Raw genomic sequence first — 26,199 nt, 5'->3', positions numbered from 1 at the left:
ACAACTTTAACGGTAGATTCTCAACATCAAATGACTTCCAAACATATCTCAAAAGTGAGTACACCCCTCGCATCTCTGCAGATATTTAAGTATATCTTTTCATTGGACAACACTGACAAAATGACACTTTGACACAATGAAAAGTAGTCTGTGTGCAACTTGTATAATTTATTTTTCCCACTCAAAATAACTCAAAATATAGCCATTAATATCTAAACCCCTGGCAACAAAAGTGAGTACACCGCATGGGAGCTACATACATCCCTAAATGTCCAAATTGAGTACTGCTTGTCATTTTCCCTCCAAAATGTCATGTGACAGGAGTGCTGTCAACGTTGCTGCAGGGATTGAAGAGGTCGGGGGGTCATTTGCACCACCATGCTTGACTATAGGCATGACACACTTATCTTTGTACTCCTCACCTGGTCGCCGCTAGAGGCGTGCGAAATTTTCTAATCTTAGATTATTCGCGATTCGGCCGTGGGAGATTCGAGAACGATTCACAAATATCCAAATTCCGATTATTGAATTATACCAGGTAAAGCGGAAGTAAAACACAGTCAGCGCGGTCGTTGGGACGCAATGAGGAATGGACCGAGAGTAAATATCGTGTTCAACTCATGCCACTAGATTAAAAAAAAAAAAATCATACCTGACTGTGGCTGACAGCCACTACAAACAACGCCCAGTTGCTAGTTGCTACAAACATATGGCTACAGTAGATATCATATATATGGAGAACTACATGCAAAATGTCAGACGACGTCGGTGTTAGAACATGTATTATTGAACAGAGATGTGAAATGACAGACTTTCCGGCGTAAGTAAACAGCTGCCATCTTAAAGCAGTAGACCTCCCTAGAAGGCTCTGTTGTAGCGAACCTAATTAACTTTTTATCTAAAATACTCCTAAATTGGCAGAATCTTGTCTTGAATCTATCTTTAAATGATGGAATAGTTTTAAAACTTTGACAAAAGTAGACAGAAGGGAAATTATGGAATAACGGGAGCAATTTAACAACTGTAACAGTTGATTCAAAACATTAAATCAATTGAATGTAGTTTAAAGCTGCTGATACAGAATGGGGACTGGAGTTTTTTATTTACTGTTATTTTTGTATATTTCTTTACTGTTATATGTTAACTTGATACTTAAATAGTAGTTTGGTTTACCCTGAGAGGATTTTTGAACAATTTTGGAACTAATGTACAAAACATAAAAAAAAAAAGGAGGGGCTGCATCAATAATCGTTTTATAATCGAATCATAGCCTCTGAATCGTAATCAAATCGTTAGGTGCCCAAAGATTCCCACATCTAGTCGCCACCACACATGCTTGAGACCATCGGAACCAAACAAATTAATCTTCGTCTCATCAGACCATAGGACATGGTTCCTGTAATCGATGTGCTTTGTTGACATGTGTTCAGCAAACTGTTTGCGAGTTTTCTTGTGTACCATCTTCAGAAGAGGCTTCCTCCTGGGGTGACAGCCATGCACACCAATTTGATGTAGAGTACGGCATATGGTCTGAGCACTAACAGGCTGACCTTCCACCTCTTCAATCTCTGCAGCAATGCTGATAGCACTCCTGTAACAAGTCACATGACATTTTGGAGGGTAAATGACAAGCAGTACTCAATATGGACATTTAGGGATGTACGTAGTTCCCATGCGGGGGACTCAATTTTATTTGCCAGGGTTTTCGATATTAATGGCTATATTTTGAGGGGGGAAAAGAATTATTAGTACGGCATATGCTGCACACAGACTACTTTTCATTGTGTCAAAGTGTTATTTTGTCAGTGTTGTCCCATGAAAACATATACTTAAATATCTGCAGAAATGCGAGGGGTGTACTCACTTTTGTGATACATTGTAGCAAAGGTTACTATTTGTTGTTGTTGGTGTTTGGGAACAAAACAAAAAAAAAACATGAACGGTAACATCAGTTACTTTGCCATGTACCTAATTACTTTTACATTCAGGTAACTGAGTTAAAAACCCAATTACTTTTTAGGAGAAGTCATTTGTAAGTGTAATTAATTACTTTTTTAAAGTGAGATTAACAACACTAGCTTTGAGCCAGTAGTGTTAGCTCGCAGAGTTTTGATGACGTAATCATAAGAGGACTATGGTTCTTCACACTATTCGCTAGTAAACTTTCAGTCTTTTAACTGAAAACCGAAAATGCAATTTTAGCTATTTTCGGCCGAAAGATTTCAGTGCCAAATTTTCGATCACATCTCTACTAAAGAACAAATAAAGAGGTTATTATCAAACTAGCTGGATATACTTTTAATATTTACAGAGTGGGTGATATGATGAGGAGAGCGTGATGACATGAGGGCAAAAGGTAGTGCCCAATCCAACAAATATGGCGATGCGTTGAATTTGGCTGCTTAGGTAGGGAATAGGCATGTGCCGATTTCTGGTTTCAAGGTATACCGTGGTATGAAAACGTCAGGGTTCCAAAACCGCAAAAATGTTGCGTCATACCGTCACTACGGTATTAGCTATTTTTCATGTCCCAAAAAATGCATGGAGAAATCCTTCGCTTGCAGCTGCAAGGCTCAACCCTCCCACACTGGTAGTTGCTCATTATGAGTGAGTCAACTGTGCTACACGATGGCTGGAGGAGGGGAAACTCCTGAACTTTTTTTTTTCCCCCCACATCGAAAAAAACAAAATTGCCTTTATGGGAATACTTCGGCTACAGAGGAGTTACAGATGGCTGGGGCTTAGAGGAGGAGGGCCAACCGAGATGTAAAGCATGTTTGTGGAGGGTCGCTGCCGAGAAGGCAATACCTCCAATATGATTTTGCATTTATACAAAATTAAGGGTTGGTAAACACTAGAGCTGGGAATCTTTGGGCACCTAACGATTCGATTACGATTACGATTCAGAGGCTCCGATTCGATTATAAAACGATTATTGATGCACCCCGCTCATTTATTTATTTATTTATTAAATGTTTTGTACATTAGTTCCAAAATTGTTCAAAAATACTCTCAGGCTAAACCAAACTACTATTTCAGTATCAAGTTAACATATAACAGTAAACAAATATAAAAAAACTCCAGTCCCCATTCTGTATTAGCAGCTTTAAACTACATTCAATTAATTTAATGTTGTGAATCAACCGTTAAAGTTGTTAAAATTGCTCCCGTTATTCCATAATTTCCCTTTTGTCTACTTTCGACATGTGAAAGTTTTAAAACTATTTTAACGATAGATTCAAGTCAATATTTTACCGATTTAGGAGTATTTTAGATAAAAAGTTAATTAGGTTCGCTTGGAAGGTTCGCTACAACAGCCTTGCAGGGACGTGTACTGCCTTAAGATGGCGGCCGTTTACTAACGCCCGCATCTAGCTTTCTGTAGATGTGCTGCTAACGCTAACAAATCTATATTGCATCTAGTCCTATATAAATGATATCTACCGTAACATTATGTGGAGGTACTTTGTAGCAGCTGTCGGCAGAAGTCGGGTATGTTGTTGTGGGGTTTTTTTTATCTCGTGGCATGAGTTTAGCTAGAGCCGTGAGTTGAGCATTGGCATTACCCGAGGGGCCGGGTAATGAGAAGCATGATGTTTAGCTACTCTCGCTCCGTTCCTCATTGCGTCCCGAAGACCGGGCGGCGCGCTGAGTTTGTTTTACTTCTGCTTTACTTGGCATATTTCAATAATCGGAATTTGGATGTTTGTGAATCGTTGTCGAATCTTCCACGGCCGAATTGCGAATAATCTAAGAATCAGAAATTTTGCACACCTCTAGTAAACACTGTCATGAATGTTTCCCACCAGCTACAAGAGTTAACTGAGTTTTTTTTTTCTCTCTGGCAACTGTCTGTGTTGAGAAAGAGATTGTGTATACAATGTAAACATGATATCATACACACGTGCTTTTTATGGAAATTACTTCAATTATTTTTTGCTCTGATGGTAATAATGTTGAGTTGTGGCTGTGGGTTTATTTTTAGTTTAGTTAGAATATTTTGTTTAGTTTTTTTTTATCCCAATTTACCAATATTTTTTTCAAAATAACAATCCTGTTCAATGGAAAAAGATTTTGTTAATTTTTAACCCCAGATATCACAAATTAACACATTTTAGAGGTGTAATTGCAATACTGTGATACCTTAAACTGCAATATTTTGGCTTATGGCTTACAGTCAGAATATCATACCGGCTCATGCCTAGTGGGGAGGTGTGCTCTCTCAGAATGCTCTTTTAGTTTCCATTGTGAGGAATGAGTATCTAAATGTGAGCCTGGAGTGCAAGAGTACTGATTATAATACTTAAACCACTTTATTAGTTAGTGTGCAGTCTTGTGACGCTGCCCAAAAAGTTGGCCATCTATTATGATTGATTTGCTTCTGCAAAGATCACATCTTTATTTATTTGACTTTGCCGGTGTTGACACTTAAAAATGACAGCCAATACCTTTGTGGATAAAAATATTCAAGTGTTTGCCTCGTCCTCCAGATGGTTTTTTGGGAAGATCCCACGTGCCAAAGCAGAGGAGATGCTCAACAAACAAAGGCACGATGGCGCTTTCCTCATCAGAGAGAGCGAGAGTGCACCGGGCGACTTCTCCCTCTCCGTTAAGTGAGTATAACCGCGCAAACTGAGTTTGAGTTTAAAAGTTAGCCGACAGTCACCACGCTCTCCCCTAACAACTGATTAGCTTGACATGTTTCCGAGCTTTCGCGAGTCATCAGCGTAGCCACTTCCTTATTCTCAAGAAGGCACAGCTGGGTTCACCCGTTAGCTTCATTTCCAGTATTTGCTTAGTAAACGGCCTTACTTCCTCTTCTTCGTTTCCATTTTGTCCTTCCCTGAAGATGCATCACACCGCTGCGTGTTGCGCTATACTCTTTCCGCTCTGATGGATCCGCAATGCTTCATTTTATTTTTCTCCAGGTTTGGGAACGACGTTCAACACTTCAAGGTTCTCCGTGATGGCGCCGGAAAGTATTTTCTTTGGGTGGTGAAGTTTACCTCACTCAATGAGCTGGTGGATTACCATCGCTCTACCTCTGTCTCCCGTAACCAGCAGATCTTTTTGCGAGACATCGAGCAGGTCCATCAGGTAATAACAAATTAATTTAAAATGGAAGAACTGGCTGTGGTTGCTCATGTTATAGTGCCATTGACAGCGATAGACATTCAATCCAGTTTGACTGACTGACTCATTCGATAGCTGAAAGCACTCCCAGTCAAAATGGATTGGACATCTAACCTCCTCAATGGCAGTGAATAAGTTCTTTTTTTTTTTTTTTTTTTTTTTTTAAACTATCAGCCGGACACACAATGTTTTCTTCACTTCATTTATAAGCCGCAGGGATATTCACACAAGACTACTGTTCTTATGATACTAAAATTTTCAACTCTGTAATGATACTCAAAAAATACTCGATAACCTAATGCAGGGGTCCCCAACCTATTCCACAAAGGCCCACTGTGGGTGCAGGATTTCATTCCTACCAAACAAGATGACAACACTTTTCCCCCAATCTGGTGTTTTACAAGTGCAGTCAGTTGATTGCAGTCAGGTGTGGCTTGTTTTAGCAGAAGCCTCATTGGTTCAACTGTCTCTGCTGGATCGGCTGGAACAAAAACCAGGACCCACAGTGGGCCTTGAGGACTGGGTTGGAGACCCCTGACCGAATGGATCCATAAATGAAAAGCTCCCAAATTACATTTTCACTGCCATTGACAATGATAATCATCCAATTATTGCTCTTAAAAACTAAATGAAAACTCTTACAATACGTTTATCACTAGTAGACGTCCAATCCATTAGAACTGGGAGGGTTTGCTGCCAACCCTCCCAGTTCAAGTGGATTGGACACCTACCACCATTTTTTAGCAGTTAATGAGTTAACAAGGAAAATGCAGAAATGTTCTCCATTATTATCAGGAGCAGTGCACAATGACACCAAATTACTGGTGACCTGTGGTTGTGCACAGGGTATCCACGGGATTTTAAAAAGTATTTTAAAAAGTCTGAAATCCAAAAATTCGAATTTAAGGCCTTAAAATGTCTAATATTCTCAAAAATCTCATAAAATGTCTTAAATACAATTTTGAAAATTTCTAAACATGACTACAATTTTGTACTTTGTGCTCATTTGTATCACAGTGTGAAATAGCTTGGAATAAATTCATATACTTTGCAAGTAATTCCAGGCCTGCAATTTTCCAGTTTTTCGCAAGTATAGATATGAAATGGGTCTTAAATTTGATTCATTATGGTCTTAAAAAAAGTCTTCAAAATTCCTAAATTTGGCTTGTTAAACCCTGCAGAGACTCTGGTGCAAAACCAAATAAATCAACATCGAGACTTTTGCATGCCAATATCATATCCGGATACAACATTTCAGTAGCAATACTTTTGATAACCATAGTAAAGACATACGACTCATCGGCCTGTAAAAATCCATATTAAGTTAGTCCCCGGGTTACGGTTTACTCGGCTTCCGCGATTTTGACTTTAAGATGCCGGAGTCTCGTCCGCCATATTTTTTTCCAGTCTTTTTTTTTTTTTTTAGTACCTTATTGCAGTGTTTTTCAACCTTTTTGGGGTCACGGCACGTTTTTACATTGGAAAAAATCTCGTGGCACACCACAAACCAAAAATGTTCCAAAATTATTTTCTGTACAGTATATTTGATTATAAAATAATTTCTCAGTATGTATACTTACTCAGTGTGAAACTTGAGCCTGTTTGGATGTACACAAAGTCGATATCCTTATTCTTCAACAGCTCTGTCTCTGTTTTTATTTAATTTTTATAGCAGTTAGGCTTCAAAAAGCTCAGAATTATCAGACAGGGGGACTTGAGCAAAGTCTTTAACCACATCAGGGCCGAGCATCTCGCAGACAATGGGTTTGCAGGCAGGTAGTAATAATGTTTCTGTCACGGTGTGGGACTTTTTGGATTTAGCAACAAGGTAACTGCCTTTGAGGGCTTTCTCATTTACCTTCGTTGATTTTAATCAATTTAATCATTGAGTAGTTTTGAAGTGACTGGTGTTTAGTTTGGAGATGACGTTTAGGAGAGCTGCTCGTGTCGCGTTCAAGAACTGCTCGGATTTCTAGCTGTCAGCCATTTTGCTGTCGTTGACAATGTGTTGGAATAAAACACAGGAGGAGGATTGACGGTCGTCACATATGGATAAAATAGAAAGGACACTTTCGAGTATATTGACACAAGACGAGTCTAACCAAATAATGTGCAGTAGACGCGCTGGGGTCAACATTGTCGCAGACAGCAAGGTCGTTGATGGCTAGAAATCCGAGCAGTTTTTGAACGCGACACGACCAAGAACTTTCTACTCCTTCCTACTTCCTACTCCGCCTGACGACGTAAAAAAATATTGTAATAGCCCCAAATGGGGAAATGGAAAGGAGAGGAGTCGGTGATGACTTTCCCACTTTATTGTTGAAAATAATAAACAAAATAACAGCGGCATCCGCAACATTCGACTGCTAACTTCGCTCTAACGCCGTTCTCCCTCCCTCCTAGCTTGCTTCCCGTTACGTCACCACTCTGCAGTCTGATGGCCCCTTCAAGGGCCTGCACAATTACAGACATTACAAAATTTGTATACATAAATGCGACATTAGATAATATCTCGCGGCACACCTTACGATCTCTCACGGCACACTAGTGTGCTGCGGCACACCGGTTGAAAAACACTACCTTATTGTACCTCACAGTATCTCATTTTTTACTTTATTAATATCACATGTTCTGTCCTCACTAAACGTGAAGTTGTTCAGCTTTACAGATAGTAAACAATTGTGCTTTTTACTTCCTTCACTTTTGACAATTTGTAAAGCTGTAACACGTATGTACACTTATGTTCCAAACGACACATATTTTAACAATAAAACACTTGACACAAAACATTTGGTATTCAAGCGTCCATTTAGTCTGATCTGATATGTAAATTTAGTAGATTAAATTAGCCGCATTTGCCTAACAATAGTCCGCTTAAATGCTGCAAATGCTAATGTAATTACAATTCTCGTAGCAAATCGCTCACACATAACTCCACAAACTGTAGCTCTAAACTTAATTACAAATGCATAAACAAACATATATTGGCTGAAACAACTTCCAGCCTGATGGGGGCCAGACCAGAGCGCGGCTATCCTTTATCCATGTTAGACGTCTGACTATGCTCCTCAGTCATACAAGGCGACAGTGCAGCCAGACCCAATGCTGCCTTCAGAGGGCAGTGTATCCTCCATTATTAAACAAAATACAGTACTTTTGGATAGTTTTTTTTTTTTTTTAAGATTTAGGTGTACTTAAAGGGTTAATTCCGATTTACGCAGGAATTGGGGTTACGTTGCCAGCGTAGGAACGGAACTCGTTCATAACCCGGGGACTCCCTGTTTAAGCCGCAGAGTTCAAAGCGGAGGAAAAAAGTAGCGGCTTATAGTGACCCCTCGCTACGTTGCGCTTCAAACATCGCGCCAATTTTCTATTGAAAAAAAAATGCAGGATTTTAAGAGATGTCCTATCTGATCACGTACAGACTCTCAAGGCCCAAGTACACCGCATGCGTGATCGTTGCGTTTCCGGTCCGACTCCGGTAGAAAATAGCGCCGGAGTCGATCCGTTCCCATTATATCCTATTGTTCAACGTATACCGGCCGCGTCAAAGCTCCGGCTTGACTGCGAACCACCTCCGGCGTGCCGCATGCCCGCCGGATGGTATAGGCTATTTTCTATTTTTGCCGGACACGCATCCGGCAAAATGGGCGGAGCTGGGCCTGGACGTAACAACCCAGGTGCCTAATCACGCTTTAAACACGAGTGAAGATGGATGATGAGCGCTTCATCATGGAGGTGGAAACCCACAAAATCATTTATGATGCAGCAGATCGTTACTATAAGGACACCATTAAAAGCGAAACTGCAAAGTGTCCTATTATGTGTGTTTTTCTGGCAATGATATCAAACACGACGTGCTAAGCAAAAAAAAAAGAGCGTATCTGGAAGTGGTTCCACTGCAGAAATTCTCGTGCCCCCGCGCACAAACAATCTCGGTTTGTATACAGAGTCGAGGGGGAAAAGTACGAAAGAGAAAAAAGAGACGAAAGAGAAAAAAGAGACACCCACAAGTTTCGACCTGGTGGTCTATTCAAGACATTTCTCTTTCTTTCCTACATTTCACTTGACTCTTCATAGAAAAAACAACAGTTTGCGCTGGCCACATGAATCTGCAGTGTTGAGACACCAATTCCAAGTACGCTGTTTTTTAGTTCGTGTCGAATATAATTCGCTATCCATTTTATAAATATGACAGATTATTTATCAGTTGTTTATAACAGCTCTATGAGATGTTATTTGCCATAAATTTTAAATGTGCACAAAGATATAAACGCACCGACACAACCAAGGGCATAATAGCCCCCCTTCCCTCCACACACGGAGCCCTGATCTCAACATGATGCAGTCAATCTGGAATTAAGAGACAGACACAACTAAAATATTGTAGCGTCGCCGGGGCTGTCATCGGTGGGTAAATTTATTTACCAACGCGGGGCTGTCATTGGTGTGCTGGTGCACCAGCGCGACGCTCTGATTGGTGGACTAGATAGCGTCAGTGTAAATACAGTGGGGAGAACAAGTATTTGATACACTGACAATGGGAAAACCCATTGGCAGTGTATCAAATACTTGTTCTCCCCACTGTAGTTGTTGTTTTTGCATTGGTGAGGTGGTGGGAAGTTAATAAAGAAAAAGAGGGAAAAGGCGTTGAAGCTCGTGTGTTGTTTTCGCGGCCAAACATCCGCTTAGCAAACGTTACATTATCAATATGCAAGGAAAAAAATGTGCTCTCTCTCTGCTTCTCTGATGAGTACATACTACAGACTCCGTGTGTTTGTCGTTGATTTAAATGGCACATTATTGCGCGCGATCACGCGAGAGCTCACGAGGGGACGGAGTTGGCGGACCGCAGCCGTGCAGCAGCCGGTATGATTTGCCGGTTTTTGACGGACTGCGTGACACGCAGGCAACACTGAACCGGACCGGAACCGCAACGATCACGCATGCAGTGTACTTGGGCCTTTACTCTCCCTCCTGAAGCGTTTTTCTCACAAGGCAGCTGCAGCTTGTTAAAGTAAACGATGAGTGACAAGGGAGCTGCTTTGAAGTGGCCAGCAACTACCTTTCAAAGGCCGCCGACTCGTTTAGCTTTTTGCTTTTTGTAGTCGCTATGGCAACTCATTGTGTTGTGTCGTGTGCTGGTCTTAGCAACATGAGTTGATTTGATATTGATTCAATACTTTTGGGGGAAAAAAAGAAAAATCATTCTTTTTCTTTCTTATTTCTTATACGTATCTCTTTCCAATGCTAAATCTGAATAAATACATTGAAACCCCCCCCCCCCCCCCCATTAAAAAAAAAAATGTAAATAAGCTACACATCTACTTATTACCCATTAACCGCGAAAAACACGGGATCACTGTCGTCCAAAAATTTGGGTAGTTAAAAAAAATGTAAATAAAAAAATACTCTCTAAAAAAAAAAAAAAAAAGATAAAGAAAATCCTGTAATTTTTTTACACTATAAACTGCTACTTTTTGCACCTCATTTTAAATCCTGTGGCTTATAGTCCGGTGGGGCTTATTTGTTTATTTATTTGGGTTAATAGGTAACACTTTATTTTTATTTGCCAGCGGCGTCATAAGACTCTCATAAGACCATCATAATTATTACCTGACACTGTCATGGGCATTATTGAATGCTTATGACTGATGTAATTTAGTTTAATTTGGCAAATTTTGTCACGAACCCTTTTTATGACCAGCTCGCATCTTTTACATCCATTCAAAGAGTATGTAATTTGCCGAGTTGGACAACAGCTTTAGGACAACTGCTACCAGCTACAAAGATAATCAGGTTTTTATACAAATTTACATGATTGGGGGTGGGGCAGATTGGAATTTTCACTTGACTTTTCTATGATCCCCGGCTAACCTCTCTCAATCTGTTTCCTCATCGGCCAGCATCCCACATACGTGCAGGCGCTCTTTGACTTCGACCCACAGGAGGAAGGCGAATTGGGATTCCGGCGCGGCGACTTCATCCAAGTCCTGGACAACTCTGACCCCAACTGGTGGAAAGGCGGTTGCCACGGTCAAACGGGCATGTTCCCGCGCAACTATGTCACGCCGGTCAATCGGAACATGTGAAAAGAAAAAAAATCCCTCCGACAGCCACCATCACCACCACCACCATCATCATCATCATCATCATTCTAGATTACATCAGTCCCTCCACACACTCATCTGATCCCTGAACCACCCCTTCTCCTTCCTCTTTGCCAACCCCACCAGTATCAGGAGCAGAGAGGAAGAACGCAAACAAGTAAAAGTGAGAGAGAGAGATAAGACAGGAGCGCTGTCCTAAGCGGCGCTTTGTGGTGGGTGGCAGCTGAGCAAAATCCACCGAGACTGTGAACGCCACGCTGAGGATCGGAAGCGCCTCAGAGTCAAAGAGTGAACCAAATGATTCGACTCCCGCAGCTGCTTCTGTCTTCTCCTTAACTTCTTAACATTCTGCCGCCTTGTGTTTGCCGCATGTTCTTTTATCAGCCACATCTGTTTTAAAGGAAAAACGAAAGAAAAATATTTAAAAAAAAAAAAAAAAAAAAGATTGTTTTTAAGAAGAAAAAAAAACTGATGCCATATACAGCAAGTTTCCATGCCTACAATGATTGGCTCGTAAGCATCGTACATCAGCCGCGGCTGTATAAATAAATCAACTATAGAGAGAATCCATTTTTTAAGAATATATATTATATATTTGTATGTGTTTGTCTGTATTACCTCTCATCGCAAGTTTGTAAATTATGTTCAGTGGTTTTTTTCATCCGGGTAAGACCTAGTAGCTCTAGAATGTGCTGAATTGTCCTTCAAGTTTCGGATAACACGTGAAAGAAAGCATGATATCTCCTCTTGTTCCTTTTGTAAGGGATGTCCACTTAGCATCGGGAGAAGAAACCAGTCGTGCCGGGACGCTCCTGTCGTTGAACGGCAAGCGTCCGCGGCCGTTATTGCAAGCCATGTATGATGTCAGCCACTTTTTCCCCCCCAGAGGCAATGTATTTGTCACAGCCATTTGAATGTAGCTGACACAGTCCGCAGACTTAAGCATGAGGGAATCTACACGGCCGCGCAATGGAATACGCGCTTTAATGTTATCCACGTTTGTTCGTCACATGTTAACGTACAGCTAGTTAATGCGCATAATTTGCTAAAATGCTCTCCTCGGCCTACGTGCGCACAGAATGGAAGTTGAGATAGGATAATGGCGTGTAATCGCCAGTCTGCAACTGGCATACACGGACACTTCCCAAAACCGAGAGATTGTCATTTTTCATTGTTCAGATGTCAGATCAGCTTAAATGATATTAAAAAAATTTCTTTTCAATTTTTATCAAATGTGTTGTCGAGCACTTTTTGGTTTTGTTGTTGTTGTTTTTTGTTTCATTTTTTTTGGTCAAAGATTTCGATATCCGTTCTGGTCCAGTCTGTCCGTGTGTTTTTGTTGGTTTCTTGCTCTCTGGATAGTGCCTTTCTCTCTGGTGTTTAAGCGTCTCCGATTTGTTCCCTTTTTACCGGGCCTGCCAGTCCTGAAGTGAGAAACAATGTACATAATCTGACCTGTCCCGCAACCCTCTCCCACATCAACTCGCCTTCACCTTAGCCCCCACCTACATGGAACTCTTATTTAAGTGTCTCTCGCCTTGTCTTACCCAATGATACTGTTTCGGTTTTTTCCAATTTTTGTTTTCAATTAATAAAATGAAATTATTAAAAAACAAAAAATGGTTCGGCGTGTATTTTTGAATTTGTGGGGCTGATCCACAGGGTTTTTATTGCATCGGAAGCACTGACCTAATTTAGATATTAATATTAAAAAAAAATTTGTGATCCTCGCTACTTCGCGATTCAAACTTAAACCCTCAGTCCATCACAGATTGTTTTCAATTAGACATATTTTTAAATAAAATCATGTGTTTGATCAATACACATGTATACATTTGCAAATCATTGTTTTATATATATATATATGTGCTGTCAAGCGTTTAAAATATTTGATCGCGATTAATCGCACATTGATCGCAACTTTTTATCTATTATAAATGTCCCTTGAATTTAATACTCTTATCAACATGGAAAAGTGGATAGGCTTGCTTTGTGCATTTTTTTTTTTTTATTGAAAACAATCTGTAGTGTTATTATTTGCAGTACCATTTTCACTTTGAGCAGTCATTCACATTTCAAGCCATATCTCACACAAGTCCACACGTACCTGCAATAATATAAAGAAGCTCTTCAGTGTTGTTAGTCACATAGAACTCACTCACCTCACACACAGATAGCCCACACCGGTATCAGTAGTTACAGTAGTATACGGGGAGAGAGGAGGGATATGTCTCTGTGTCTGTCTGTCTCTCCCACACACACATTAGCATTACTGTTCTGAAACATATCTACTTTGATTATTAAATTAACAGATAGGCACATGACATGGACAAACTATGAGTTACCTGCACTGCTCCAACGCAGCTTTCAGCTTCCTCATTTTTTCCAGCTCGGTAGCTGTTGGCTGCAGCAATCAAGTTGCATGCACTATCAGTGGTCAGTGAGACCACTTTGTGTTCAATGTTCCAGTCTTTGGCTACTTGCATGAAATGCGCTGCGACAACGTCGCTGAAGTGCCTCTCTTCGGTCTTCGTAACAGTCAAAGCATGCGACTGAAGTTCCCACAGTGGGTCGAAATAATGTGTTGTGACCCCGTGGTAGTTGTCATTACTGAGGGATGTCCAGTAATCTCCAGTAAGCGCGACTGTGTTTGTCTGCTCCAACGCGTGCTGTACCTTGGACTTCTCCGTGAACTTTCCGTTCAGAATTGTTTTCGTTTCCATTTCGTTTCACTCAAACAGCCTACTCTTTCACAGCGAGCGAGCAGGCAAGATCAAGCACATGCGCGGGGCGTGCCTATTGTTTTGTTTCCGGGTTACAACTTTTTTTCTCACGTTGCAACCAGTGGCCACAGTTGATAAAAACTATAAGTCCACTTGGTCACAATGAACGTTAATCTCGCGATAAAAAAAATGAGACCGTTAAAATTGATTTTCGTAAAAGCGTTAATAACGCGCTATTTTTGACAGCAATAATATATATATATATATATATATACACACACACTGTGGGGGGGAAAGGGGAAAAAAACATTTTTCTATGCATCTCTTTACAATACTATTAAATCTGAATACATAATTTTTTTTATTGTAAATAAGCTCCACCTACTTTGCAGATTTTCAATTTTCGTAGGGGGTTGGGGTTGACAGTCTTATGGCGCCACTGTCAAAGTGTTACCAAATACCATAACTAGCAATTCACTAAACTGGAACAGTAACCCAAGCAATAATTAGCACAGAACATGAATTTTGATTGTTGTCTACATCTTTAGCACTGCAATGCATGCTCAGAGGCATCTTGGACGACAACAGTGTTTACAGCAGTTGGCAGCAGAAGTTGACTGTTTCCTCCAAGGGAGAAGTGATGGCCAAATGAAACTTCTTGAAGCAATGAAGCTTTGTAGTAAACTGGTTCAAAGCTTCATGGTGGTTCATTTGGTCAGATGACATCCTATGATGCTGCTGTCAAAGTGTTACAGGTTCATTTCTTTTGGTGTAAATATCCCATACCACAGTGAGGACTGGTGAGACTTATAGTCAGATGCGCCTTATAGTCCAAAAATTACGGTAGTGTGTTTAATCAGGGTTCCCGCAGGTCCTTAAAATGTCTTGATTCAAAGCAAAACCAGGTAACTTTTCAGTTTTGGTCGATCTTAGCTTTTTTAAAAATAATTCACGTTATGAAGGCGGCACAGTGGGACAGTAACATGTTTGGAACGTTTGTTAAATTAAAAAAAAAAAACTTTTTTGCAGTATCAGATCGGGACTCCGTATCGGCAGATTCTCAAAACCAGGTGACTCAGACTCAAACTAGGGTGTAAAATTCTGCGATTGGGAAATCCGTAGTAATTAATTAGCCATGAGACCAAAATAATATCAAATAAGTCTCTGAGGATCGATGCGTAAACATCCCTAGAATATATCTACACTTTCCTTTTTTTTTTTTTTCCCCGTGATCAGTCCATAAATAATGGAGGGGTAGGAATTAATTTTCAGTCCGCAATTTCTTAAGCTAATTGATCAGCACTATAAGAATCTGACCTTTTAGCCATATTGCCGCCAGCCGAACCGCGCTAGCGCAATTCGAAAGACCCGGCCAAAAGGCCAAACTCCGCACGGTCACCTTAGTCTTAACCACTTGTACTGACTCAATTTTAAAAGCTGGAAAATGGCTTCAAAACACAAGTTGACAATTTACTCCAATTGTGCAGCAGTCATACAGTACATAGAGACCCAGACGAGGAAGCAAAGTGGATCCAGCATCACCATATCACAAGTCAACAAAAGATTCCTGAGAAAAATGACAACGATTAGTTAAACATTCATCTTTTAAAGGCTCTGGTGAGGTGGGCTGTGGTCCAGAAGAAGGATGTGTTCGGGTGTTGTTTAGGATTATTGTTTGTCTCTGGATTGGACAGGAGAATTCGGGCATTACTCTTGTCAGGGCAATGACAGTTAAGGATGTTGTCATCCTCAGCGTAACTTGAGTGCTATGTGTTCACTTCTCGATCGCTTGTTCCGCCGTATCATATGTTCCTGTGGCAAAACTAGATGTCCCGCCATTTGTTCTGGACTGTCCAGCAGAGCTGACTGCGGGATTTGGTGGTGCAGACGTGGGCTTGAAGATGTCTTGCCTATCACCTGCTTTTCAGCGTCAATCTTGCTCAGTCAGCTGCATGACGCGCGTGTTGTGCTTCCGTGGTCAGAAGGCTGTGTCTGTTCTGCCCGTTGTCTTGGCGCTGCAAATTCTAATGGTGGAAAACACAAAACTGAAAAAGCAGTTTGTTCTTGCACTCCTCTTTAAAAGAAGCTGCTGTATTTTAAGCCAAAACAACTGTTGTGTTTGATAGAACAATATGTCTATATGCTGCCATAGCAGATTCATGGCGTATTAAGCCCCCAAACTATTTTTAATTTGTCCGTTTTACCCTGAAAACCCCCGTTTACAGACGTTGCGCAACCGTTTTTGTTGTAACCCAGCCATGAAAACAAGGTAAGTAATTATATTTATTATTCAAAATGTAATTTTTAGCTTAGAATTATTAATTGATGTCTAATATTTTGTTTTTAAAAAAATTACTTTAAAAAATTATTCACTCGCATATTTTGAAACAACTTATGTCATAATGAAAAAAAAATGGCGTCTGTAAAAAAGTATCTGCCTCATAACTATCGCTAAATTGTATTTTTTTTGTTTGTCGCATTTTCCCCGATATGTTAGATAGTAAATAATCGATCCAAACAAAGAAAAATTGGGGGGAAAAAAACGTTAAAAAGGTAAATATATGAAAAAGAAAATCTCGACCACTCCTTGATGTCTGCGATTTCTGCATTGCGACCCTTGTTATAGTACCATGTTTCACCCATAAAATCCCCAAAAATCCAGCCATGGCCATTCACAGCAGTGTCTTGACATTCAGTGATACAGGCGACATGGAGTTTTTGGATCGAAACAAGGTACGTACGTGATAATATCTTGTTAAAGTCATGGCGTCTTTAATTCTGCTCTCGCGTGCTCTCACTTAACGATTGGGTTTTGCTGTTTATTTTTTTATTTTTTTTGAAATGCCCTCCTGTTCAAAAATTTTCTTCCCCCAGAAAATTGAGATTTTAAGCTTTCCAATGATGTATCACACATGCATATCGGACAATTATGAAATTTGGCCAAATTAGGGGTCTCAGAGCGGAACTTCAAGTCACCTGAGTGTTTGCCGCCTACTCATTTCAAGTCCAACTGTTCATAATATCAAATAATTCTGGCTGTTTTACTTAAACTATGATATAAATGATATTTATTTTATATTGGGTGTGTTAGACTAATACAAACAGTCAAACAGTAAATACAAGAAAACATACTATTCCCTTCAGCACTGAGGATTGATGCTATGGAAGACCAGTAGCGCCAAAATCAAATTAATACTATTTAACTATGTATTCATTTCATTCTGCTCCATCCACGAGAACTGAGTAGTAGCGATTTTATGTTTTTGAGAGCTCCTTTCAGGCGAGCTAAACATACAGTGCTGCTCGAAAGTTTGTGAACCCCACAGCGATGGTCAGATTTTTTGTAAAAAAAACTAAAATAACCTTATTAAATGTTAAGTTATACCCAAATCCACAATACTGACATTCCAAATAATGGACTGAAACAAAAGAAATAGTTATATTGTCATTCTTTATTTAACAAAAGTGGTTGATTTAAGAAAAACTCAGATATCATGTGTGCAAAAGTATGTGAACCCCTTCAGTTAATAGGATATTGCGCCTCCTTTTGCAGAGATTACCTCAACCAAACGGTTTCTGTAGTGACTAATCAGCCTCTCACATCTACTTTGGGGGATTTTTGCCCATTCTTCCTTGCAGAACGCAGTCAGTTGAGAGAGGTTTGATGGGCGTCTGGCATGAACTGCTCGCTTCAGGTCCCGCCACAGCATTTCAATGGGATTTAGGTCAGGACTTTGACTGGGCCAGTCCAGAACACGAATCTTCTTCTTTTTCAGCCATTCCTTGGTTGTATTGCTGGAATGCTTTGGATCATTATCATGTTGCATGATCCACCTTCTGCCAAGCTTTAACTACAAAACAGATGGCGTCAGGTTATGTTCTAGGATTTGACAATATTCCTCAGAATTCATGATTCCCTGGACTATGTGGAGTTGTCCAGGTCCTGAGGATGAAAAGCAAGCCCAGATCTTGACATTCCCACCTCCATGCTTCACTGTTGGGAGAAGGTTCTTTTGGTGGTATGCAGTGTTGACTTTTCGCCAAACATGGCGGTTTTGGTTGTGACCAAACAGTTCAATTTTGCACCTACATCAGTTGATGAAAACTCTTTTTAATTTAGTCTCGAGAACACAACTGTTAAAAAAACAAAAAAAAAACTACTGAATTGATTGATTAGGAAATCAGGTTGAAATAATAGAAAATTCCAAAATGTTGAGGGGGTTCACAAACTTTTGAGCAGCACTGTATATGAGTCAAGACCAGTAAATTCAACAATGTATGTACCCTGCTGAAATGAGTTTATTTTAGGTGTGTAATCTATCAATAATCAATTTTGTTGGAGGAAATAGGACCCCAGAATCCAATTATGCTCTGGGCCTAGACGTGGGCTGGCTCTGCACGCTTTACGTAATATCACCGTCAAGCAAGCTGTTATGCTCCACTGCTTCGTGCCGATTTTATGCAATTCTTGATGCTCACAATAGGACAAGGTTCTACTGGCTCTGTTCTCCAACATGCTAAGAGCCGATGGTCCAAATAGCAGCGTCCCCTCCCCCGCCTCTGCCCACAGGCACTTTTGTCTGCCAGCTGAATGGGTCAGTGAGACAGTTCTGTCTGTGGCAGCCTCATGGTAATGTCACAAAGCAGGGATGACACAGTACATGTTTTTATTCTAGCAATGGTGTTTTGTATCTATGATACAAACTCATTTTTGTTTTGAGTCTTTAAACCCGCTGGTTGCATCAGCAGTGCCCTTCTTATCTCATCTGGGGTCCTTTCTACTTATGAAAGACATCAGCCTGCTTCAGTGCTTCCATTGAACCTGGTGATGCATTCACATACAACTAGTGGAGCTGGCTTTAAATAAAAGGCTCTTCTGATGTTGTCAAGGAATACATCTGTTAAAAATAAAACGATACAATTGGTGATTTATCGTTAGAAAAGTACACAGTTTATACCATCACAAAGGCTGTTTTCTATTGGATGGTGAAACCGTTTGTAAACAAGGTGCATGTTAAATGTAGTGCGTGCTTGTGGCCTGCAGGCTGTTTACCATATGTTGTGTCCAGCAGCATGTCATTCCAGCATTTTAAGATGATTGAAGGATTTGCAAGATGCGGGACATGAAAGTTAAGCGTTTGAACTAAATGACCCGTTTGTGCAAGTCACATTATGTTTAAAATTTCCTGTCGGCCCAGTGGGTATCAAACCAAGGCCTGGAGGTCAGTTTCGGCGCCCTGTATCTCTTCATGTGGCCCACAGTACTAGTTAATCCTTTTATCTATCTATCTGTTTATTTATTTATTTAACAAAGTAATACCACGTTTGTTTGCATGTACGTAATCTGAGAGGTGCAGTACTAAGCCGTGTGAGCATTGTTTTTTTTTTTTTTTTTGGTTTTAGAGTGCCTGCGTCACTGTTCCTGCAGTTGAGCCAGTGCTTATTTTTCAACTCCGGTTAGTGTTGTTAATCATACAGGATTCAGCTGCGAGCTGATGTTTAACCCTCACTCTCTCCTAAAACATTAAATCTATGGAAATGACCAAGATCAACGTGCATGTCTGGTTAGTTCAATACTCTAAAGCCCCTTTCACATACACCTGAACACCGTTTAAATCCAGGGATGTAAACTTATACGTGAAAGCAATTTCCCGGGTCGACTGACACAGATACGACACGGACATTTACCGAGTCGCATTTTAGTATAATATCCGGGACTTTCCCGGGAAGCGATGTGTGTGAAAGCAGGCGTTAAATTCACAGGTCACAGCACGATGGCGGATGACGTAAATATCATGGTGTGTCGATCGTCACTTCCTCTTTCTTTGCAGTTAGATGAAAAGCGGTGAACAAACATCACAATTATCAACGTAGCAAGCTGGAAATAGCTAAATTAAACTGAAAACATAACGAAATTAAATTTCTACAGTATCATAGAGCCGAGGAAGAGAGTCTAGCGTTCATCTTTGGAAATGTGTGGTTTATTTTGTTGCCGATGTTAGGGTCCTCAACTGCGGAAACAAGGTTGTACTTTAAAGCAAAAAACAACAGAGGGATGCGTTCAAGGGTTTATTAACTCATTTTCTCCCAAAAACATATAAATACGTTCTATTTTTAACTGTTTCAGGGTCCCAAAAACGTATTTATACGACTTTTACGTTTTTTTTTTTTTTTTCTACAAGAGGCATCTGTATGTTCTATTGCACCTAAACTGCAATGCACAATGGTCAAAACACATTTTAAAGCAATAAAACTGGCCACTGGAGGGCAGTAGCGCATTTCGTAAAAACTCATCTCGGGCCAAGAAAAGAAGTGAAGAAAAATAGTCAGGAAACGGAAGTTGGAGGGATCTTGTGAAGACGCGTGATAATTTGAGAAAAATGTGGAAAACGATCGGGAAAAAAAGGCAAACGACACTGAAGGAGTGTTTTGAAACGAAAGCGAAACCACAGTCAAAGAAGGATAAAAAAAAATCTATCTTGATGAGACAGACTGTGACGGCCACAACAGCGCGTTCTGCGGAGCTCACGTTGCGTTACTACTGAGCCCGACGTTGAAACCAGCGATGAAGATGATGAAAAAAGTGAGACCGATCTTGATCCGGATTTAGCAGATTACTGGGAGACACCTCATTCAACCGGGAGCAGCCGAGAGCCTTCCCCGTTGTGCGCAAATAGTTCAACAGTTCAGTAGTTTAGTTATGTGTAAATAAATTACTTTGCGATCAAAAGCTCTATTTGTCTTGTTGTTTATGTTATTTTGTAGAATGAAAACATTATTCAGATGTTTGGGATGCCACAAAAGCGAAAAATAGCTGTGTTATGGTTATAGTTATGTTTGAAATGTATGCTTTTACAAAAAGCTCAATTTCTCTGTTTTATCATCAGAAATTGGATAATTGCTCGAACTAAGCTATTTTCTAATGCTGATTTCTAAAAAATGGAAAAAGATATGAACTAACTTTTTTTCTGCTGAAAGAAGAGAGTCTAATCTTTCTTTTGGTGGGTTCCATGGTTATTTAGCAATAGGACAGAATTAGACAGAAACTACATCAATTTGCCTGAATTAAAAAAAAAAGAAAAAAAGGCACATCCACCTGTAAAATTACACTCAAGGTACATTTTTGACCATTTGGTACTGAAAAATAAAATTTAATAAAGTCAATAAATAACAATCAATTCAAATTGATTAGCAATATTAACTCATGAGAATAATATGCCAAACTATTTAACCGGAAAAAAAACAAACAATAAAAAATAGAACAAAAACGACAGTGTCGTTGGACAGAGGGGCAGTTTTTATTTTTGCTGCAGGCAATTTCAGCTCCTTTGCTATGGTGTGGGGTTTATTTTGCACTGAGCAACTTGGTATGCCACCTTATATGATGCTAACCGTGCTGGCTGGTTTTCGGATGTAACATTAGCAAAGTGGGACGCATGGACTTCATAAACGATGCACATGACACGGGAAACGGACCGATTCATTGGGGCCGTATTGTGAAAAACTTCAAATTCAAATATTTTAAAAACCAAAGCTGCTACCGATCTAAAACCAAAACATGCACCTACCTTAGCCATGTATGAGTCTCCATGAGCAGCGGCATCAAAAAATTCAAAGTCTTTTCCTTATAAAATCCCGATTAATTACTTTTTAAATAAGTATAACACAACTTAAAACAGCTATAAAAGTCTCAGATTTTACACTAGATCACACAAAACTCACAGAATGCAGAGATAATCACCTTTTCGACCAAAATAGCAACTTTTTTTTTTAATTTATTTACTGCAAGTTTTAAACAGCTAATAAATCACTCAATTTAATAGAAACATAATACTTGAGGAAAACATCTAGAATCAATTGTAAATATTATGTAAATAGATTACTAATAAATTCTATATACAATCACAACTTATTATAGAATAGAATAGCCTTTTATAATCATTATACACCATATACTGTTAGCGAATGAGGTTAGGGACGTAAACAGAGCTTTTCTGGCGAAACTTCTTGTGAATAAATGCTTAAATCCCCAAATTCTTCATAGATATGGACCTAAAACAGTCTCAATTATTGGATAAAAGCAAAGAAACCATGCAGTTAGCGTTTATTTTACGTATATTGTCGAAGTGCAATGCTACTCTGTTAGCGAATGAGGCAAGCGGTCGCCTGGCGTAAACAGAGCTTTTCTGACGAAAATTTTAGTGAATAAATGCTTAAATCCCCGAATTCTTCATAGATATGGATGTAAAACAGTCTCGATTCTAGGTTAAAAGCAAAAAAACGTGCACGTAGAATTTATTTTGCGTAAATATTGCCAACAATGAGGCTAGTCAGTTACGAAAATTAGTCGCCTGCTTGTGTAAACAAAGAAAATTCCTGCAAATAAGTGCTTCAATCACGCATGCATGGTACGAAAAATATAATATTTACCTTGAATCCTCGAACAATTAACTCCTGAGACAATCCTCCATGTTTGTATGTGGTACAGCTTTCATGGTTCTTAAAAAATCCAAGCTTAAATCCGACATGAGCACGTGCCGTCTTCGGCTATTACTAAATGAAGCTCGGCCCCCTCTGATAAGGCGTTATGCAAAGAATGACAAAGTGTCATGTCAATAGGTAATGAAGTCAATGCGGGATGATTGATGGCAATATTCGGCACATATTTGCGGGAAAAAAATCAAGTGGCTAATCAATGTGATTGAGGTCTAATGTCTTTAAGTGCCGTCTTAATTGATATGGCTTCCCGTTACAAACATTTTTAGACACAGTAAATAGACTGGACCTCGTCTCCCACTGTATTAAAAGTTAAAGCCAAACGCCACATACGTTTCGTCATATTTCCTCGTCTTCGCTCTTCATATCTCCAGTGCTCTTCAATGTAAGCTCTTGTTTGGTTCAAAAATACTGCGGACTCCGAAAATGAAAGCGCCACTGCTACCCTCTGAGTGCATGTGCAATTACACTTTACAGTGGGGCAAATAAGTATTTAGTTAACCACCAATTGTGCGAGTTCTACTTGAAAAGATTAGAGAGGCCTGTAATTGTCAACATGGGTAAACCTCAACCATGAGAGACAGAATGTGGAAAAAAACGAAAGAAAGAATGAAAGAAAATCACATTGTTTGATTTTTAGAGAATTTATTTCCATATTAGAGTGGAAAATAAGTATTTGGTCACCTACAAACAAGCAAGATTTCTGGCTGTCAAAGAGGTCTAACGAGGGTCCACTCGTTACCTGTATTAGTGTGACCTGTTTTAACTCATTATCGGTATAAAAGACACCTGTTCACAACCTCTGTCAGTCACACTCCAAACTCCACTAAGGCCAAGACCAAACAGCTGTCGAAGGACACCAGAGACAAAATTGTAGACCTGCACCAGGCTGGGAAGACTGAATCTGCAATCGGTAAAACGCTTGGTGTAAGGAAATCAACTGTGGGAGCAATTATTAGAAAATGGAAGACATACAAGACCACTGATAATCTCCCTCGATCTGGGGCTCCATGCAAGATCTCACCCCGTGGCGTCAAAATGATAACAAGAACGGTGAGCAAAAATCCCAGTACCACACGGGGGGACCTAGTGAATGACCTACAGAGTGCTGGGACCACAGTAACAAAGGCTACTATCAGTAACTCAATGCGCCGCCAGGGACTCAAATCCTGCACTGCCAGACGTGTCCCCCCTGCTGAAGCCAGTACACGTCCAGGCCCGTCTGTGGTTCGCTAGAGAGCATTTGGATTTTGGATGATCCAGAAGAGGACAGATGAAACCAAAATAGAACATTTGGTAGAAACACAGGTTCTCGTGTTTGGAGGAGAAGGAATAATGAATTGCATCCGAAGAACACCATACCCACTGTGAAGCATAGGGGTGGAAACATAATGCTTTAGGGCTGTTTTTCTGCAAAGGGACCAGGACGACTGATATGTGTAAAGGAAAGAATGAATGTGGCCATGTATCGAGAGATTCTGAATGAAAATCTCCTTCCATCAGCAAGGGCATTGAGGATGAGACGTGGCTGGGTCTTTCAGCATGACAATGATCCCAAACACACAGCCAGGGCAACAAAGGAGTGGCTTCGTAAGAAGCATTTCAAGGTCCTGGAGTGGCCTAGCCAGTCTCCAGATCTCAACGCCATAGAAAATCTGTGGAGGGAGTTGAAATTCCGTGTTGCCCAACGACAGCCCCAAAACATCACTGCTCTAGAGGAGATCTGCATGGAGGAATGGGCCAAAATACCAGCAACAGTGTGTGAAAAGCTTGTGAAGTGTTACAGAAAACGTTTGGCCTCCGTTATTGCCAAAGAAGGGTACATAACAAAGTATTGAGATGAACTTTTGGTATTGACCAAATACTTATTTTCCACCATGATATGCAAGTAAATTATTTAAAAATCAAACAATGTGATTTTCTGTTTTTTTTTTTCCACATTCTGTCCCTCATGGTTAAGGTTTACCCATGTTGACAATTACAGGCCTCTCTAATATTTTCAAGTGGGAGAACTTGCACAATTAGATGTTGACTAAATACTTATTTGCCCCACTGTAGTCTAGCACGGCAAAAAAGGATGTTCCCTGAGGTCACATGCGCCACCATCGCTTAGGGGGCGCGCCCCACTATTTGAGAAGTACTGTTCTAACGCATTCTATGAATAACATTTATTATAACAGGATACTACATGTTGTTGGCGTGCTCAGTTTTGTGTTGTGGGCATTTTAAATAATGTTTACCAAAAGAGGGTTAAGTGTACTTCTTGGGCTAAACCCCTAGGCCTAGGCCACAGACAGGCCCACTCAACTGGGCCTACCACTGTAATCTTGAAAAGGTTACCACCCTGCTTTCTCTATCATCAACCCCACAAGGAGACTTGCCTGCTTACCTGGCCTACTGACTTCTTCCATCACGCCATAGTTAAGCCGGGCGGCATTTGCTAACATGGCAAACTCATTATTTTACCTGCCCATTTCAGTTGTTTTTAAGTTTTTGGTCCCTTGAAAAATGCTATGTAAAGGCAACTAGCTATTAGCTATTGTTATTTTGTTTTGTTTGTAGTGTTTTATTTACTGCTGATATAATAGCAGTGAATACAGTATATGGAATGGATGAACGCAATGACCATGCATACTTGTGACAATACCAGTTTTGAAGATAATGTGTGCAACAGCTTTGTTGTTTTCTTCCAGATGACTTTATGTTGCTTTCTTCCGTCATTCTACTGCCACCTTCTGGTTATATATTGAATGTGTTTCAATATTGTAAATACAAGTAAGTTGTATTTATTTTCTTACCCTTTTATGTTAGGTTTATGTGTTAACTAGGGGTGTGACAAAATATCGAAATGGTGATATATGGTGATACTTTGTATACCAAAAGGTTATCGATATGCTCCTGCCAAGAATTGAGATATCGTTTTAAAACGGTACCAATGTCTAAAAAAATTAATGAATAAAAATAAACCAACAAGTTGCAACCAAAATCTTCCACCATAATAGTGTCTCAGTTAACTCTAAGGCTACATTGACGGTGCTCGACGCCCAATCCATTTAGACTGGGAACGTTCGTTCTTTTGAAATTGGAGCATTCACAGTCACTCTGTCTGATTTTCAGGGCATTTACAGGTCACTTGTTGTTCATTTTAGGGCATTTACAGGTCATTTTCTGTTGAGTTTGAGTCACTGCCTATTCATGTGGGTGATTCCCAGGTCGCTTCCTGTTCTGTAACTCAAAATAAACAGGAAGTGACCCATAAAATACCCCCCAAATCATCAGGAAGTAACTGAAAATTAACAGGTAAATGACCTTAAATGGCCCAAAATTACCTCATTGCTGGGCATTGGCTGCCACTACCGGCCATACAGGGTGACCCAGAAAAAAGTTTACACTCAGTTGACTGCTTGTTTAAAAGCCATTGAAACATATCTAAATAGGTTGTCATGCTTAAGTGATTCATTAAGGTCACTTAATGCAGCTGGTGATCTCTCGTCTCTACAATTCCTGTGCTTCTGGTGAAAATGAAGAAAACTTTAGCTGTACCTGAATTGCTGCGTGCCGGTCTGACACCTACTGAGATTGCAGCAAATCTGAGAATATCCAGATGTGCAGTCTACAAAGTTAAAAAGAAGCTGAAAGATACTGGAACAGCCTCACGAAAACCTGGGTCTGGAAGTGACGATCTGTGCGGACCAAAAAGTTGATTGACAAGGTGATATGTGGCCACCCCAGAGTCC

At 40.1% G+C, this 26,199-nt stretch overlaps 1 protein-coding gene across 1 annotated transcript in view; it reads left to right on the top strand.

The window, feature by feature from the left end:
• The window catches only part of grb2b (growth factor receptor-bound protein 2b), a 47,166-nt gene extending 32,983 nt beyond the window's left edge, over positions 1 to 14,183 (top strand). Inside the window, exons 4-6 of the mRNA XM_057861468.1 lie at positions 4,491 to 4,613; positions 4,929 to 5,097; positions 11,040 to 14,183. Coding sequence (XP_057717451.1) covers positions 4,491 to 4,613; positions 4,929 to 5,097; positions 11,040 to 11,225 — 478 coding nt within the window. The 3' untranslated portion in view covers positions 11,226 to 14,183. The remainder of the gene's footprint in view (positions 1 to 4,490; positions 4,614 to 4,928; positions 5,098 to 11,039) is intronic.
• Positions 14,184 to 26,199: the final 12,016 nt, after the last annotated feature.

Source organism: Corythoichthys intestinalis, chromosome 16 (genome assembly GCF_030265065.1).
Source record: "Corythoichthys intestinalis isolate RoL2023-P3 chromosome 16, ASM3026506v1, whole genome shotgun sequence".
Taxonomy (NCBI): Eukaryota; Metazoa; Chordata; class Actinopteri; order Syngnathiformes; family Syngnathidae; genus Corythoichthys; species Corythoichthys intestinalis.
The sequence above is the reverse complement of the archived record's forward strand: the minus strand, read 5'-3'. Positions and strand labels throughout refer to the sequence as shown.